We start from the raw sequence: 17,832 nt of genomic DNA, 5'->3' as shown, positions 1-17,832 counted from the left end.
CAGTGGACGTAGGATTTGCTTTTGAGGTATCCAAACCACTTTAAATATCAATTCTCATTTGTTGTTTCATTTTATTTTTCCTTATCACGTATAATTTCTAAATCTGCTTAACATTTTGCACGTGTGAGTCGTTGGTGTCAAATTCAAGCATCAACACTCTTAAATATAAATTAATATGACACAAATTGGATGGATAAAATTCATATAAAAAGTTAATTTAATAAATACTCCACGAATAAATAATAGGGCAACGAAAGAGTTATTTCACATCAATTTGTTGGCTACGTTGGCTATTATCTTCCTTGGTAGAGGTCGGGGGATTGAGCCACCTCGGTGTTGAAGGGGAGATTGCTAGCTATGTGAGTTAACACTATAGCGGAGGTTGGAGGTTCGAGTCACCCCATCATCTTGGATCAAAGCCTACTAATGACTACAATGTTTGGTCTACTGTTATGTCCGATCCTAACAAGTGATATCAAAGCCTTGTCATAAATTTAAGTCTCTTGAACCTATAAAGGGAGATTGTTAGCAAAGTGGGATAGCATCAATTTTAAAGCTTGGTCATGACACCTTTAGAGCCTTAAAGTGGGGATTGCTGCCAACCGAAGGAGACCAGGATCAAAGTTGAGTTGTCTCCAACTGTGGGCATAAGACTGATGTAAAGAGAAAAATTTATTGTGATATCTTGAAAGAGAAACTATATGTCAAAATTTAGTAGCAAATATTTAAATATATCAAGTTAAATAATATGATTCTTTCAATCACCTATAACTAATGAAAAAATAAGTGTGGGCTAAATATACAACTATCATTACAATAATGAATTAAGGACATTGATCTCCTAAATTTTTTGATAAATAACAATATCTAGGAATTACACAACTATGAGTTTCTGAATATTCATCAGATTATCTTTCTATCATTTATTTAAACAATTAAAACTTATTCAAAAAATAAGTTTTTTTATATATTTATTTTTAGTAATCGGAGCGTTCGATCAATTTATGTGTACCTCAACTAATTTCTGAAGTCTATTAAACACCGTACAAGACTAAAAAACCAGATAAGTCATAGGGTTATTGTGGTTGGTGACTCCAAAATCTGAATCCAGAAATAAAAAAAAAAAGAGCAAACTTCTTTGAAGGCCAGACCAATACTTTGATATTTTATTTTATTTTGTTTTGCTTTTTTGGTTATTTTAGAGGCCTTAAAAGGAGATTTTGGTCGTTTAGTCAAACCTCAAATGATTATTGTCATCAATGATGCAAATGGAAAATTAAAAAAGAAATGTTCTACCTCGCACTAATTAACATGGAACTGATGATGATAAACAGATGACTAAAGTTACACCTTTGCCCTGTATTCGTCTTTAAAACCCACCTGACTTTGCTACTTCATCAGGCCTTGTTTCTTTCTGTAAAGATGAATACTATTGCTTCTTTTTGTAAGAATCTAAAGGATTTTTGTAATCATTCAAGTATCAGAATCGCCTCTTTTAACAAATCTGTTTTGGTTTTAATTTGGTCATGTTTTCGTGTCGTGATTGTCAAAGTACATCCTTTATGGATTCAGGTTTTCTATTTCTTAATTTCCTCTTTAGCAGGATACTTAGCTTTGAGGTTCTCAAATCCAAGAACCCTCCTTTCGCCCAAAACTTGATTTATTCTTCCACTCCGTGTCCGCATTGACAAATTCTAGCATGTCAACAATCGAAATGGAGGTTTTCTCTCACTTTCAACTCATCGTTTTGATCGTTTTGATGCTTATAGGTGAGAATTTTTCGTCTCCTGGCTTGGACTTTATATAAGTTACAAGTTTCCCAGAAAACATTTCCTGGAAATAGAGTCGGTTCAGATTATAACATCGACCTTTCTTCTTTACAAAACGCAAATTTTCAAGACCAAATTGCAGTGGTTTTGGCACATTCTTCACATACACAAACCAGAATCAAATTATTATTACAAATACTAATAGCTCAGAAGATGATATGAAAAGTCTTTAATTGATAATTCAATTAAATATTGTTTTATGTAGTATTAGGTTATCTTTTAGTTGTTCATGTAGGTGGAATTGTCTAGTTTTTTTGTATATAAGCCTTGTTCAAAACGCAAGAAGTGCTAAAAACAAGGGCCTTCATACGCTAACGTTTTCTGTGTTCTTAATTGTTTCAACCTTCTCAACTCTGGATTCGTCCCTACCAATGAAAACATGATGGTTTTAATAAATCCAGGCCTCCTTTGGGTTCTAACCCACAAGTCGTCCTTGGCAACACATTGTATCCATCTTTCCTGCGACTTCTCATCTGGGTTTTGAAGAAGGTAACAACCAAGGGGAGTTTGAATACATGTTGAAGAATTACAAGAGATTGGCTATCGCCACGTGCTATCTGGCGTTTATTCTTCTCTTCTTGGTGTTACGGCATTTGGGTTCATATTTCTTCAGTTTGTGATGTTTTGTGCCTCGAAGGGAATTCAGAAGCCATGGATGTATGAACACCTACCAGAAACTCGTTGCTTCATTTTTTCAAGTGGTTATTGAGGCATACGGTGAATCTGTGTTTGATCTCTCCATTTTCTCCAGCTATGTAGACGCCCTTCGTTGTTATGATGTAAGTTCTTGGTTTTCTTCTAGAAATTCATGATATAATTTTTAATTAAATTAGCAAGTGTCATGCTTAATATACAGTAGATAATCAATATTTTTAAATTTTAATGTATAGCTTTTAAATGATAGGTGCTAAGATTAACCTATGAAATTAGAATTTGTAAAACACCAAAATATATATATATATATATATTTGTTTTTAGTAATTAATTTATATAATTAGAAGTAATTCTTAGTAAACTTTGGCATGAAATTTCAAAGGCCCCTTCTATATACCCTTCTGAGGACAAGAGCACAAGAAGTAAATATAAAAATCGTAGAAAAGAAAATTATTGATTTGTATATGTTAATATAGATGATGATCAGATAAATAATGTTAGAATCTTTTGTCACATCTTCTCTTTGGCCATTCATGGATACCACATGTTGAAGGGTAAACTTGGAACCCTTTCTTTTGTGTTATCACTTAAAAAACACATCAATCTGCATAAATAGTTTGTACATAAAGAATTTTCTTATTTATACTTCGGAAGTTTAGGTCTAATTTTTTTTTTTTTTTTTTTTTTTGGGTAACCCAAATTGCCTCCCTTATGGCTTAAACATAAGATTCTTAAGTATACTAACTCCATAATTAAAGGGTTTGTTATTTGACTATAAAGAGAGATTTTTATCCCAAAAAGATACTTTCAAAATCCTACTTTAGATTGATAATTTAGGAAAGTATTTTTCCAAAATTATAACAATTTAATGTTTTCAATTCTTAAAGACAAAAAAAAAAATTCTCAGGCTTAAATTAATGTCTTAAGAATATACCTGAAAATTGTTATTCAAAATACTCCAATAAAGCACTTTCTAAGTTTTGTTTTTATTATTGTTTGCTCTTTTAATCTAATCTGAACTCGTTAACCAAAATATTAAAATAGAAACATCAATTTCTCTAATCTCTCGTTAAAATTATTAGTTTTTATAGACATATTGTCCTCAACAATTAGAATTTATATCAAATAAATGACAAAAACAGATCATAACTATTTTTTCCTACTTTGTTCAGGTATCTCCCACCCTATCATCGTTTTTACCCAGAAGATACCGTAAAACAGATTCAAAAATGGCAACTCAAGAAAAAGGGAAAGAAGCGTTTTGCTAAGAATCTGATACTCTCACAACTTTCTTATTTAGTCATCTCTACCATCCTGGTCTGCATCACAGAGAGGCAAAAAATCAAGGAAGACCCCCTCAACTTCAATGTGTTAACATCACCGTAGAGTTATAAGGTGAAGAGATTATTTTGAAATATAAATTTTTATATATGAATATAAATTAAGATTTTCTAAAAGGAAAAATACATGCCTTCCTGTAGTGCATATGGGAATGTTGGGTTCACCACTGGGTACAGCTGAAACGGCAATTGCATCCTGAGAGTTCATGCAAAGACACTTGGTATGGATTTGTTGGAATGGAGTAATGGTGGAAAATTGATACTCATTCTTGTCATGCTCCTTGGAAGGCTAAAGAAATTCACATGAACGGTGGTAAAGCTTGGAAGCTAGAATAACACAGTTAAACTGAGATCTTGTATAATTTACACAAGCCATATTATGTTGGCTTTTAATTTTCTTATGTAGTTTTAGAGTTCTGCATTTATTTCCTTCGAAGAAGAGAAAATGAATTGGTATAGACATCAAATTCTGTGGAAAAGGAGTTTTCTAACTCAGGGTTAACTAAGATGATTGAGAGGAGAGTGATTGAAGAGAGAATTACCATTGCTTCTCAAATTCGGCTGTTTCAAAATGGCTTGGGGTCACCCCCTTTTATAATGCTCAAGGGAGACTTCTATGCGCCAACTCCCAACAAACACCTATCCTAATAAATATCATCTACCGTCTTCTATAATTAATAGTTATCTAACAACTTCCTAATAAATAAGAGTGCGTTTGGTTTTTATTTTGGATAGGATTTGGGAATAATATTAGTAGTTGGATTGGGAGTATTACAGGTAAAATTTAAAAATTTATGAAAAAACCCCTAGGTTTGCTAATTTAATTAAACACCCTAATATATAAATGACAAAAACACTCCACCACCTGCAGTGCCAGATTCTGGCCACCACCGCTGGAATCTGGCCGAAAAATTTCGTTACGACATAGACCGGTCGGATCTGTGTCGTAACCATCGCTATGTCTTTTCCAGCCAAATCTACGGCTAAATATTGTTGTCGACGGCCGAAAACGTCAAAAGAAGTCCATCTTTAGCCGTCAGCGACGGCCAAGGATATGGCCGTCGTTTTTGGTCAATGATGGCCAAGATTTGGCCGTCGTTGACCGTCAACGACGGCCATTTCTTTGGTCGTCAGCTGTGAACTTCCGACCATTTCTGGTCAGCAGGTAGCCGTTGTATAGATTCCGACTACCACAATCTCCCATGGTCTTGTGACCTAAGCAATGCCTTCATCTTGTAGCCTTTCTCCACAATCTCCCATATTTTGGCTAAGCATTAGAACTGGAAGGAAACCACTCACTTACCATCTTCAAGATCTTTATAGTTTTGATATCACTTTGTTAGAAAATGAGCTTTACTAAGATGGTTAAGGAGAGAGTGATTGAAGAGAATTACTACTGCTTCTCAAATTTGAGAGAATTATTATTGCTTCTGAAATTTGTTTATTCAAATGGCTAGGGGTAACCCCCTTTTGTAGTATTCAAGGAAGTCTTCTACACTCTAACTCCGAATTAACACATATCCAATAAATTCATCTACCACTTTTCATAATTAATAGTTATTTAACAACTTCTTAATAAATGAGATTTATTTACAAGATTTTTTTAATTTAAAACATATTATTGGGCTAAATACATGGATCAAATATGGGCTTTACATTGGGTTTAAAAGTAAATATCAAACTAATAATCTATATACGGTTTAATGATAAGCCCAAATAGTTTAATATTCAAGAATTCACATTATTTTTTGAAAACGGTAATGTTTTTTATGTAGTTTCTCAACTATTTATTTTCCTCGAAGTTTTATGAACGATGTTGAATTAGATCATGGATTGTTGATAAAAAAACAAAATCCATGTTGGCAATTCATGTAAATTTCCATGTCAGCAACACACAAGCTGCTGTAAACAATACCAAAAAAAAAAAAAAAAAAAACACTTGTTTTAAAAACTAAAACTGATTTGCACAGCATCTGTTATGACCCACAGATTTGTTCTTCACTTCTGAGATTCACAAGCACAGTTGCAATTTGTTGCTAAGAAATGTAATAGAAACGCAGCGTTTGCTGAAGCAACTAACCGACACTAGGCGAAAGTGAAGTATTTCTGTTACCGCTTACTTAGCATGGTGTTAATTAACTAATAACTGAGTTTTAGAACTTCATTTAAATATTATAAACTATATTTGTTGTTAGAATAATTGATGCAGATAGTCCAGTTCCTATTGTACCTAAACCTTAATTTCTATATATAATGTTACAAACTCATACACCGATTTCTTGGTGAAAAAGAAATAACTTCATGGTCTGACCATTAGGTAGCTAAGGAAAATTGCACCTAAAATTATGAGAGGATTTTTGTGATCTGAACTAGCATACAATGACATTATAAATGAGAACTCTACAAATTTTACAATATTTATTTGCCAATGAGAAGAAGCTTGGGATATTATTTTCCAGGTCAAACATTTCTAGTGCTTTACTTATGGGCTATGGCCACGAAAACTAGTCTAACTTATCTAAGTAGTAATTTCCAACGCAGTTCCTTCAGTCAAGTCAATATCTGATTATTATCACTTAACACAAATTACTAAATATAACTATTTCTTATAACTTCGAAATTAACTATTTGTTGACTGCAATATTTCTTTAGTTTTTGAAAAGTTTTGGTATATAATATATATAGTACGAGTTTGTCGTACTACAGCAAACATTTGCTTGCATTTTTTTTCTTTTTCCTTTTCTTTCCCTAAAGTTGCAAGTTTTTCAATTGAAATTTACAAGAAATTTTATTTGACACAAAATATTTTTTCGTTATGGGTGTTACAATTTTAGAAATTTATTAATTTAATTTATATAATGTCAATATTTTTATATCCGGATTGGGCTTTGACCCGATCAAGGGGTTGGTCCCTAGGTTAGGTGGTTCGATCAGTAGGTTTGACCGATGGTGCATGCTAACGTTAGCATGACATAATAAAATTTTAAACTCTAGTATTAATAAATGCCAACATTAACATGGCATCATTTGAAATTGAAATTTTGAAATTGCACTTTAGTAATCCGTTTTAGCCACTGGTTGAACCACGGGTCAATCTAGTCCAATGGTTAAAACAGGTTTTATCCATTCATTGTACCGAATTTCAATCGGACTTGCCAGGTTTTAAAACCATGTACAATATATGTCTTCTTCTAAGTAAAAATTGCAAAAAATATCCACCCTAAAGACAGGTCAAATTTACTATCAGGTCCACATATTAACATTTTTTAAAGATAACAAAGATCAACACACTCTACGTGTGAAAATCTCGTTTCCTTACAGAAAAAGAAATGATAAACAGCTTGGGAAAAAGCAAAGAAATGTTATAGGCAATATTCACGGGAAAAATGTCTGAAATCCTTAATTTCTTTTTTTTTTTTAAGACCTCAAGGAAGGAATTTTATGAACAAAGGAAAAATTACACTAAACTCACGATGCAATTTAAGGATTTAAATTTATGAAAATATTCCCAATTTTGATTAAGGTAGAAAAGTTGCGAAGTTAATTAGTCTACATTAACCAATTAGGTGGCCGGATATAAGATTAATTTGATTGAGGTAAATTTTAATATATGATTTAGACTCTGTATTTGTTGAAAATTCTAATAAAATAAAACTATATAAGAGAGAGAAACTATGAGAGTTTTTATTCTAACGCGGCCTATTGACTAACGCGGTGCAGAAAACTACCTGTAAAATTCTCAACGAGTGAATTTTGTTATAATTTCCAATGGCTCATCAACAGAAAAGAAAAAGAAAAACCCTAGAGTGAGAGCGAGAGTGCAATTGAGTTTGAGATTTTAACGATGTTCAAATTCCGTTTTAGCAGCAAACCGAAAGCTTCTAGTTCTCAATCAGGTGCTAAGGGGTTGGTGTTGAACAGAACAACCTCGAAACGGAGTGCGAAACAATACAGTTTGTTCATAAAAACAACTCTATGGTGAAGAGATTTTCTCCTGGAGTTCCAAGACCAAGTGGTTTGGATCTCTTTGGACGTAACAATCTTTAGCTAGTTCTCTACCAGGTGCTAATGGGGATGGTGTTGAACAGAAGAACCTCGAAATGGAGTGCGAAATACATACATGTTTGTTCATGACGACAACTCTACGGTTGAAGAGATTTCTCCTGAGTTCTAAGACCAAGTGCTTTGGATCTCTTCGGACCTAAAAATCATTTAGCTGTTTCAGCGGCAGAAACAAAAAATGAGCATCCATCTACTCTGAAGCTCTTTGCAAAAAGAAAAAAAATAATGAAGAACAAGATCCTTGTCAATTTCAAGTGATAAAAAAAAATAAAATTCTCTGGACGTATAGGTCTTTTGCATTTTCCATCAAACTCTGGGTATAGTTCATTTGTATCAGTTTATTTTTGAGAAAATTTTGATATTTTTGTGGCAATGTCTAGATTCATTAGTTCTATCAGTTTAAATTCAAACACAATAAGCTATGAATTTTCAAATATTCAAAGCCCTAAAGTTGGATTTTTTCGAAGAAAGTGCTCATATGTATGATAATGTAATATTCAACCATTTACTCTATGGATGATTTTTTTGTTTCAAGTTCAAATTAAGACTACTCTTTGTTGTAAGTCTTCCATCCAACTCCTAGTTCTATCTATAAAATAAAATCCTCATCCAAAATAAACGACTCTAAATAAAGTAAATTTTTTTAGAGTTTGTTTATGGCACGAGGCGAGTTCATTGTTTATGCTTAATTAAGAAAATACATTGAAAACAACAAAATTTAATCAAAATTGTTAAGTGTTGAGCTAAAAGAAAAAGAAAATGCATATTGAGTTTGTGAATTTCGGATGTTGAGTAGATTAAAGGTTCCAGGTCAGTTGTTATAAAATTAATGCTGAAACTATCCGTTGTTGAACATGGTTTTAAGCCTCATGTCATAGGTTTGAATCTCCATATTTCAACTAAACAAAATATAAATCTGACTTTCATACGATGGAGTTTGTTGAACTTTAAAATTTAATCGGATCAAAGCATTATTTAATACCCCATATTTCTATGTGGATTTTTATTTATGTGAATTTGGGGGTAATGTGTAAGAATTGAAACTGTTTGGGAACATTTAGTAAGAATAAGATCTAGTAGACTGTTAATAGTTTTGTGAGGACTTGAGTACAATTAAAATGTCAAAATCTTTTAAGGGACATTTTTAAATTGATTAAAGACAAGGGGTCTTATGATATTTGTGACATGCAAGGGCACATGAAATTTTTCTAGGGGTGAGACTGTAATAAACAGAACTTAATTAAAGATTTGGGTGCAAGATGTAAAATCAGAAACTAGGGATACATGCATAATCTCCCTGCAAGATGGATTAAAAAACTGAATTGTTGGTAGCTAGTTTTGCCAATGTTGGTTGAAGGATTCTATTAATTTGAAATGAGAAGAAGAAAACGGGAGAGTGGAGAAAGAGAAACCAGGAGTGAGAGGGAAAGGTGACAGAGGAGAAGGATTTTTTGCCTTACCTTCTTTGTGTAATTGAAAGAGAGAAAAACAATATTTGGAAGTGCTTTGTAGGAGAAGAATTTTCGGAGAAATTTTGGGGTAAGGACAAGAGTTAGACATGCATTTTCAATCCATTATTGTATTTTAATCAATCTTTCATTTTCCTCTTTGATTAGATCTAATCCTTAAACAATTTTGATCAATAGTGAAAGACAAGAGGACCTAGCACTTGATTGAAAGCAAGGGAAAAAGTCGTGAGTGGACTAGTATTGCATAAACAATTCATGTTTTCAAAATTCATGCTTGAATGGTTTATTCATACACTTAGTTACTGTCCTATATTTGTTTTTATGATATATGTAGCCTATGGAAGGTTGATTATATATTGGAAAATAAAACTAAGTAAATTGTTGGCTAAGTGATGAAGTACAAATGGCATACATGTGAGTTTTTTTTTTTTTTTTTTTTTTTTTTTTTTTTTAATATGGAGTTGTAGTACATGGAACCGGCTGCCCCTTTTGATTTAAAGTGTTGCTGGAATTACATATATTATGTTTGTACTCGCTGACCCTTAATTTGAAATGATGCTGGAATTTTAAGTTTACTATCATTGACTTGCTAGAATTTTGTTTTTGTATTGTGTTCACTGTTCATTGGAATTTTGGGCAGAGATTTGTTTTGTGGTATTGGATTTATTATATAGGTGGGGCTGGCCTATTAACTTATAATAAGGCCTAGTTATTTTATTGGGTATTGATTTTTACTATTCGGTGGCTGGCCTATTAATAATATGGCCCAGTTTCTTTTGTAAACCCTTTTTATTCTTTCGGTTTGGGCCTTAGGAAAGTCCCCCCTCTTGAATTGACTCCTATATTCTGAGGGGGAAACTATCATGTTTTTCAGAGTTTTGGGGGTTGATAAGAATCTAAAAGTTTACAAGTGACTTAAAGATTTAAAAGTACGAGGGTTAGATTAAAAAATTTAATATAAGGGGTAATGACATTTTACATGGAGATTAATTATGATGTTTTGTTAAAGGGATTATTAAGAAAACCATTTCAAATATTCACCCTCCTCTTGGATCCCGAGTCCCTTGGAGCGGCCGGATCTGATGAGATAGGACCTGGGAGGGGAGTGACAATTATTAAACTTTCCACACAATTTAGACTAATTGCCACTGCATGATTGGTGCCACCAAACTTTTTCTCTAACTGTGTCTCCCTCTATATACCCATTCCCAATCTTCATTTTCTCAAAGATATGCGTACAGTTTTAATTACCATGTAACTTGGTGGTTGCTATTAAGCTCCAATAAAATTACTTAACATAATTAAGGAAGTCTTGCTGATACTTATGAACTTTAATTTAAAAAATCAAGTATAATACCCCCCAAATAGATTACAAAAAATTTCTTCAGTGCAATGTAGACCCATCTTTCAAACAATATTATAACTCACTCTACTGAATCCATTATTGGATCAACTTCTATAACTACTGCCTTCAACTCATCTGTATGGAATGCCGCTATGGGAGATAAAATATCGATCAGGCCACACTGTCCAAATATGCATATACTTGGAAAAAAAGGGTGTTTTAAGATCAATTATCAGCATTTGGATACTTTTTTCATTTATTTTACTGAGAAATTCTAGCAACCGTGTCTATCGCATTGTTAAACCTACTTCCGAATTTCTTATGTAGGATAGAACAAGAAAAATCTATCTATGTCTGCTAGTAATATTAATCACATGTTTCTGTAAACATTCTGCAGCATTCCCGAAATAATTGAGAAATAGAACTCCAAAACTAGAAACACTGGGCTTGAAAGTTGAAACACTCACCTCTTTTGGTACTCAGGGTCGATGCAACCCAAATAGAAAAGCTTCAGGCTGGGAAAAGATTGATAAAATGCTCTTTGAAAGAGAATCTGAAGTGAACCATCAAGTGGAGAGTCTAATCTAATCTCTCAAAGAGAACAAATTTATATTTTAAACTGATGAATAAATTTTTCTTAAGCATCTTGTTCGATACCGGATCCTGGTATTGATATTCGCCTCCAGGAAGAAATCTAGTATTATTGTGACTGTCATGCATATGCATGGTATTAAAAAAGAATTAACTGGCGTAAACCATATAAAAGAGTTTTATAAATTATGGAAAGTATCAAAAGAGTAATGAGTATTTGTTTTTTTTTTTTTTTTTTTTTTTTAATTAGTATATCATTGACAGAGAGAAAAAATGTACAAAGAAGCCATAAAAAAATGACCATCCTACCTCAGGACAGATCTTGGGAAAGAAACAAAAACACAAACCTAATACGCTGAAAACCTGATCTCCTCTTGTTTGTCTATCTTAAACACACGAAAGATAAGACAAGAGGAGAGGAGCAAGCAAAGGAACACAAAGACAAAGACATCCTACCATAGGACATGCCTTGGGATAGGATTCAAAAAAACTTAAACACGACTAAGAACAATAATACATAACATTATTCCTACCTTACAACAATCCTTGGGTTAGGAAAACCCATGTTCGTCACATGTTGGTTTTGAAGATAATCATAGGTAATCTCCAAATCTTCACAAGTTTTATATTGGCCATGAAATATTTCATTTTATTGAGGTCCATAGCCCTATCTCTCACTATGTTCTGAATGTGGTTGTGAATTGTCCAAGCATCCAGCAATATCTCTGTCACATAAGTGGTGAAATTAGGATTTTAATTTTTAATTGAAGAAAGAACAATAGATTAACTTGGTGATCGATGATTAGAACTAACTAGAAGTGAAATTGAGTTGAGTTGAGTTAACTATTTGACTACTTGAGCTTGGCTTGAATGCTACAATACCGAGTTTGAGTTCGAGTTCAATCCTGAGGAATCGAGTTCAAACTTGAATTTGATACTTTAAAGGGATACTTGAGCTTGAATTCGAGCTCGGTTAATTGAGTTTTCAAGTTCGAGTTCAAATTCGAGCTCAAGCTAATTGAAAAAATCAGAAAAAATTCCAGTAGACAATGAAAGATTTGCCATCTAAAATTTGCTAAAAATTCCCGTGGGATCAACTCTAGTTAATATTTTTAATTCTAAAAATCATTTTTATTATTATCAAACACAAAAAATAAATACAAAATTAAAGATTTATTAACAAAATTTAATAAATTAAAAAAATCAAATTCCATGAACAAAAATTTGAAATTTTTTCTTTGAGGTACCCCAGTGACTGGGGCCCAGTCCCACTACAACAAAATCCTCCCTCCATCACTGTATTTCCCATCAAAGATTTCAATAAACATAGTAGGAAAAAAAAAAATGCAGGTGTTTGAAGCTAGGAGGAAGACCTGGGAGAGTTTATTAAAACAACCTCTCAAGTTTGAATTTAATTAAAAAGCTATCAAGTTTTAAAGTTCTAACTAAATAGTCCTATTATTGATTAAGGGTAATTAAACTTGATTAGTGCTTAATTATGATTAAAGAAGTATTATGTAATCTTTTCAAAATTATACTATATTCCCACAAACCCGAAATTGTTGCAAACAAACCCAAACACCTTCTTCTTCCTCCCGCCATTAACGCATCTCTACCNATAAGTTACAAGTTTCCCAGAAAACATTTCCTAGGAAATAGAGTCGGTTCAGATTATAACATCGACCTTTCTTCTTTACAAAACGCAAATTTTCAAGACCAAATTGAGCTGGGTTTGGCACATTCTTCACATACACAAAACCAGAATCAAATTATTATTACAAATACTAATAGCTCAGAAGATGATAATGAAAAGTCTTTAATTGATAATTCAATTAAATATTTGTTTTATGTAGTATTAGGTTATCTTTTAGTTGTTCATGTAGGTGGAATTAGTCTAGTTTTTTTGTATATAAGCCTTGTTCAAAACGCAAAAGAAGTGCTAAAAAACAAGGGCCTTCATACGCTAACGTTTTCTGTGTTCTTAATTGTTTCAACCTTCTCAAACTCTGGATTCGTCCCTACCAATGAAAACATGATGGTTTTTAATAAAAATCCAGGCCTTCTTTGGGTTCTAATCCCACAAGTCGTCCTTGGCAACACATTGTATCCATCTTTCCTGCGACTTCTCATCTGGGTTTTGAAGAAGGTAACAAACCAAGGGGAGTTTGAATACATGTTGAAGAATTACAAAGAGATTGGCTATCGCCACGTGCTATCTGGCGTTTATTCTTCTCTTCTTGGTGTTACGGCATTTGGGTTCATATTTCTTCAGTTTGTGATGTTTTGTGCCTCGGAATGGAATTCAGAAGCCATGGATGGTATGAACACCTACCAGAAACTCGTTGCTTCATTTTTTCAAGTGGTTAATTGAGGCATACTGGTGAATCTGTGTTTGATCTCTCCATAATTTCTCCAGCTATGATGACGCCCTTCGTTGTTATGATGTAAGTTCTTGGTTTTCTTCTAGAAATTCATGATATAATTTTTAATTAAATTAGCAAGTGTCATGCTTAATATACAGTAGATAATCAATATTTTTAAATTTTAATGTATAGCTTTTAAATGATAGGTGCTAAGATTAACCTATGAAATTAGAAGTTTGTAAAACAACCAAAATATATATATATATATATATATTTGTTTTTAGTAAATTAATTTATATAATTAGAAAGTAATTCTTAGTAAAACTTTGGCATGAAAGTTTCAAAGGCCCCTTCTTATATACCCTTCTGAGGACAATGAGCACAAGAAGTAAATATAAAAATCGTAGAAAAGAAAATTATTGATTTGTATATGTTAATATGAGAGATGATGATCAGATAAATAATGTTAGAATCTTTTGTCACATCTTCTCTTTGGCCATTCATGGATACCACATGTTGAAGGGTAAACTTGGAACCCTTTCTTTTGTGTTATCACTTAAAAAACACATCAATCTGCATAAATAGTTTGTACATAAAGAATTTTCTATTTATACTTCGGAAGTTTAGGTCTAATTTTTTTTTTTTTTTTTTTTTTTTGGGTAAACCCAATAATTGCCTCCCTTATGGCTTAAACATAAGATTCTTAAGTATAACTAACTCCAATAATTAAAGGGTTTGTTATTTGACTATAAAGAGAGAGTTTATCCCAAAAAGATACTTTCAAAATCCTACTTTAGATTGATAATTTAGGAAAGTATTTTTCCAAAATTATAATACAATTTAATGTTTTCAATTCTTAAAAGACAAAAAAAAAAATTCTCAGGCTTAAATTAATGTCTTAAGAATATACCTGAAAATTGTTATTCAAAATACTCCAATAAAATGCACTTTCTAAGTTTTTGTTTTTATTATTGTTTGCTCTTTTAATCTAATCTGAACTCGTTAACCAAAATATTAAAAATAGAAACATCAATTTCTCTAATCTCTCGTTAAAATTATTAGTTTTTATAGACAATATTGTCCTCCAACAATTAGAATTTATATCAAATAAATGACAAAAACAGATCATAACTATTTTTTCCTACTTTGTTCAGGTATCTCCCACCCTATACATCGTTTTTACCCAGAAGATACCGTAAAACAGATTCAAAAAATGGCAAACTCAAGAAAAAGGGAAAGAAGCGTTTTGCTAAGAATCTGATACTCTCACAACTTTCTTATTTAGTCATCTCTACCATCCTGGTCTGCATCACAGAGAGGCAAAAAATCAAGGAAGACCCCCTCAACTTCAATGTGTTAAACATCACCGTAGAAGTTATAAGGTGAAGAGATTATTTTGAAATATAAATTTTTATATATGAATATAAATTAAGATTTTCTAAAAGGAAAATACATGCCTTCTTGTAGTGCATATGGGAATGTTGGGTTCACCACTGGGTACAGCTGTAAACGGCAATTGCATCCTGAGAGTTCATGCAAAGACACTTGGTATGGATTTGTTGGAAGATGGAGTAATGGTGGAAAATTGATACTCATTCTTGTCATGCTCCTTGGAAGGCTAAAGAAATTCAACATGAACGGTGGTAAAGCTTGGAAGCTAGAATAACACAAGTTATAACTGAGATCTTGTATAATTTACACAAGCCATATTATGTTGGCTTTTAATTTTCTTATGTAGTTTTAGAGTTCTGCATTTATTTCCTTCGAAGAAGAGAAAATGAATTGGTATAGACATCAAATTCTGTTGGAAAAGGAGTTTTCTAACTCAAGGTTAACTAAGATGATTGAGAGGAGAGTGATTGAAGAGAGAATTACCATTGCTTCTCAAATTCGGCTTGTTCAAAATGGCTTGGGGTCACCCCCTTTTATAATGCTCAAGGGAGACTTCTATGCGCCAACTCCCAACAAACACCTATCCTAATAAATATCATCTACCGTCTTCTATAATTAATAGTTATCTAACAACTTCCTAATAAATAAGAGTGCGTTTGGTTTATTATTTTGGATAGGATTTTGGGAATAATATTAGGTAGTTGGATTGGGGAGTATTACAAGGTAAAATTTAAAAATTTATGAAAAAACCCCTAGGTTTGCTAATTTAATTAAACACCCTAATATATAAAATGACAAAAACACTCCCACCACCTGCAGTGCCAGATTCTGGCCACCACCGCTGGAATCTGGCCGAAAAATTTCGTTACGACATAGACCGGTCGGATCTGTGTCGTAACGCATCGCTATGGTCTTTTCCAGCCAAATCTACGGCTAAATATTGTTGTCGACGGCCGAAAAACGTCAAAAGAAGTCCATCTTTAGCCGTCAGCGACGGCCAAGGATATGGCCGTCGTTTTTGGTCAATGATGGCCAAGATTTGGCCGTCGTTGACCGTCAACGACGGCCATTTCTTTGGTCGTCAGCGGTGAACTTCCGACCATTTCTGGTCAGCAGGTAGGCCGTTGTATAGATTCCGACTACCACAATCTCCCATGTGTCTTGTGACCTAAGCAATGCCTTCATCTTGTAGCCTTTCTCCACAATCTCCCATATTTTGGCTAAGCATTAGAACTTGGAAGGAAACCATCTCACTTACCATCTTCAAGATCTTTATAGTTTTGATATCACTTTGTTAGAAAATGAGCTTTACTAAGATGGTTGAGAGGAGAGGAGTGATTGAAGAGAGAATTACTACTGCTTCTCAAATTTGAGAGAATTATTATTGCTTCTGAAATTTGGTTTATTCAAAATGGCTAGGGGTAACCCCCTTTTGTAGTATTCAAGGAAGTCTTCTACACTCTAACTCCGAATTAACACATATCCCAATAAATTCATCTACCACTTTTCATAATTAATAGTTATTTAACAACTTCTTAATAAATGAGATATATTTACAAGATTTTTTTAATTATAAAACATATTATTTGGGCTAAATACATGGATCAAATATGGGCTTTACATTGGGTTTAAAAGTAAATATCAAACTAATAATCTATATACGGGTTTAAGTGATAAGCCCAAATAAGTTTAATATTCAAGAATTCAACATTATTTTTTGAAAACGGTAATGTTTTTTATGTAGTTTCTCAACTATTTATTTTCCTCGAAGTTTTATGAACGATGTTGAATTAGATCATGGATTGTTGATATAAAAAACAAAATCCATGTTGGCAATTCATGTAAATTTCCATGTCAGCAAACACAAAGCTGCTGTAAACAAATACCAAAAAAAAAAAAAAAAAAACACTTTTGTTTAAAAACTAAAACTTGTTTCACAGCATCTGTTATGACCACAGATTTGTCTTCAGCTTCTGAATCTCCAAGCACAGTTGCAATTTGTTGCTAAGAAATGTAATAGAAACGCAGCGTTTTGCTGAAGCAACTAACCGACACTAGGCGAAAGTGAAGTAGTTCTGTTACCGCTTACTTAGCATGGTGTTAATTAACATAACTGAGTTTTAGAACTTCATTAAATATTATAAACTAATATTTGTTGTTAGAATATTGATGCAGATAGTCCAGTTCCTATTGTACCTAACCTTAATTTCTATATATAATGTTACAAACCATACCCCGATTTCTTGTGTGAAAAGAAATAACTTCATGGTCGCCCATTAGGTAGCTAAGGAAAATTGCACCTAAATTATGAGAGGATTTTTGTGATCTGAACTAGCATACAATGACATTATAAATGAGAACTCTACAAAATTTTACAATATTTATTTGCCAATGAGAAGAAGCTTGGATATTATTTTCCAGGTCAAACATTTCTAGTGCTTTACTTATGGCTATGGCCAACGAAAACTAGTCTACCTATCTAAGTAGTAATTTCCAAAGCAGTTCCTTCAGTCAAGTCAATATCTGATTATATATCACTTAACACAAAATTAGTAAAATATAACTATTTCTTATAACTTCGAAATTAACTATTTGTTGACTGCAATATTTCTTTAGTTTTGAAAAGTTTTGGTATATGAATAATATATAGCACGAGTTTGTCGTACTACAGCAAACATTTGCTTGCATTTTTGCTTTTTCTTTTTCCCAATTTGACCCCCCAAAAAATTCCTTTCCTTCCTTAAAGTTGCAAGTTTTTCAATTGAGAATTTACAAGAAATTTTATTT

At 32.6% G+C, this 17,832-nt stretch overlaps 1 protein-coding gene and 1 pseudogene across 1 annotated transcript; both read left to right on the top strand.

The window, feature by feature from the left end:
- The first annotated feature begins 2,033 nt into the window (after positions 1 to 2,033).
- Positions 2,034 to 4,159, top strand: LOC116136039 (annotated as a pseudogene).
- Positions 4,160 to 7,667: 3,508 nt separating this feature from the next.
- LOC116136038 (sodium transporter HKT1-like) lies at positions 7,668 to 15,331 on the top strand. The gene is given in 5 exon segments (XM_031421763.1): positions 7,668 to 7,729; positions 13,082 to 13,656; positions 13,659 to 13,734; positions 14,808 to 15,035; positions 15,121 to 15,331. Coding segments are annotated over 5 exon segments (1,140 nt in total). The 3' UTR covers positions 15,320 to 15,331.
- The last annotated feature ends 2,501 nt before the right edge of the window (positions 15,332 to 17,832 follow it).

The sequence above is a fragment of the Pistacia vera genome, unplaced genomic scaffold, assembly GCF_008641045.1.
Source record: "Pistacia vera cultivar Batoury unplaced genomic scaffold, PisVer_v2 Contig307, whole genome shotgun sequence".
Taxonomy (NCBI): domain Eukaryota; kingdom Viridiplantae; phylum Streptophyta; class Magnoliopsida; order Sapindales; family Anacardiaceae; genus Pistacia; species Pistacia vera.
Note: the sequence above shows the minus strand (reverse complement) of the source record. Positions and strands in the feature narration are given on the sequence as shown.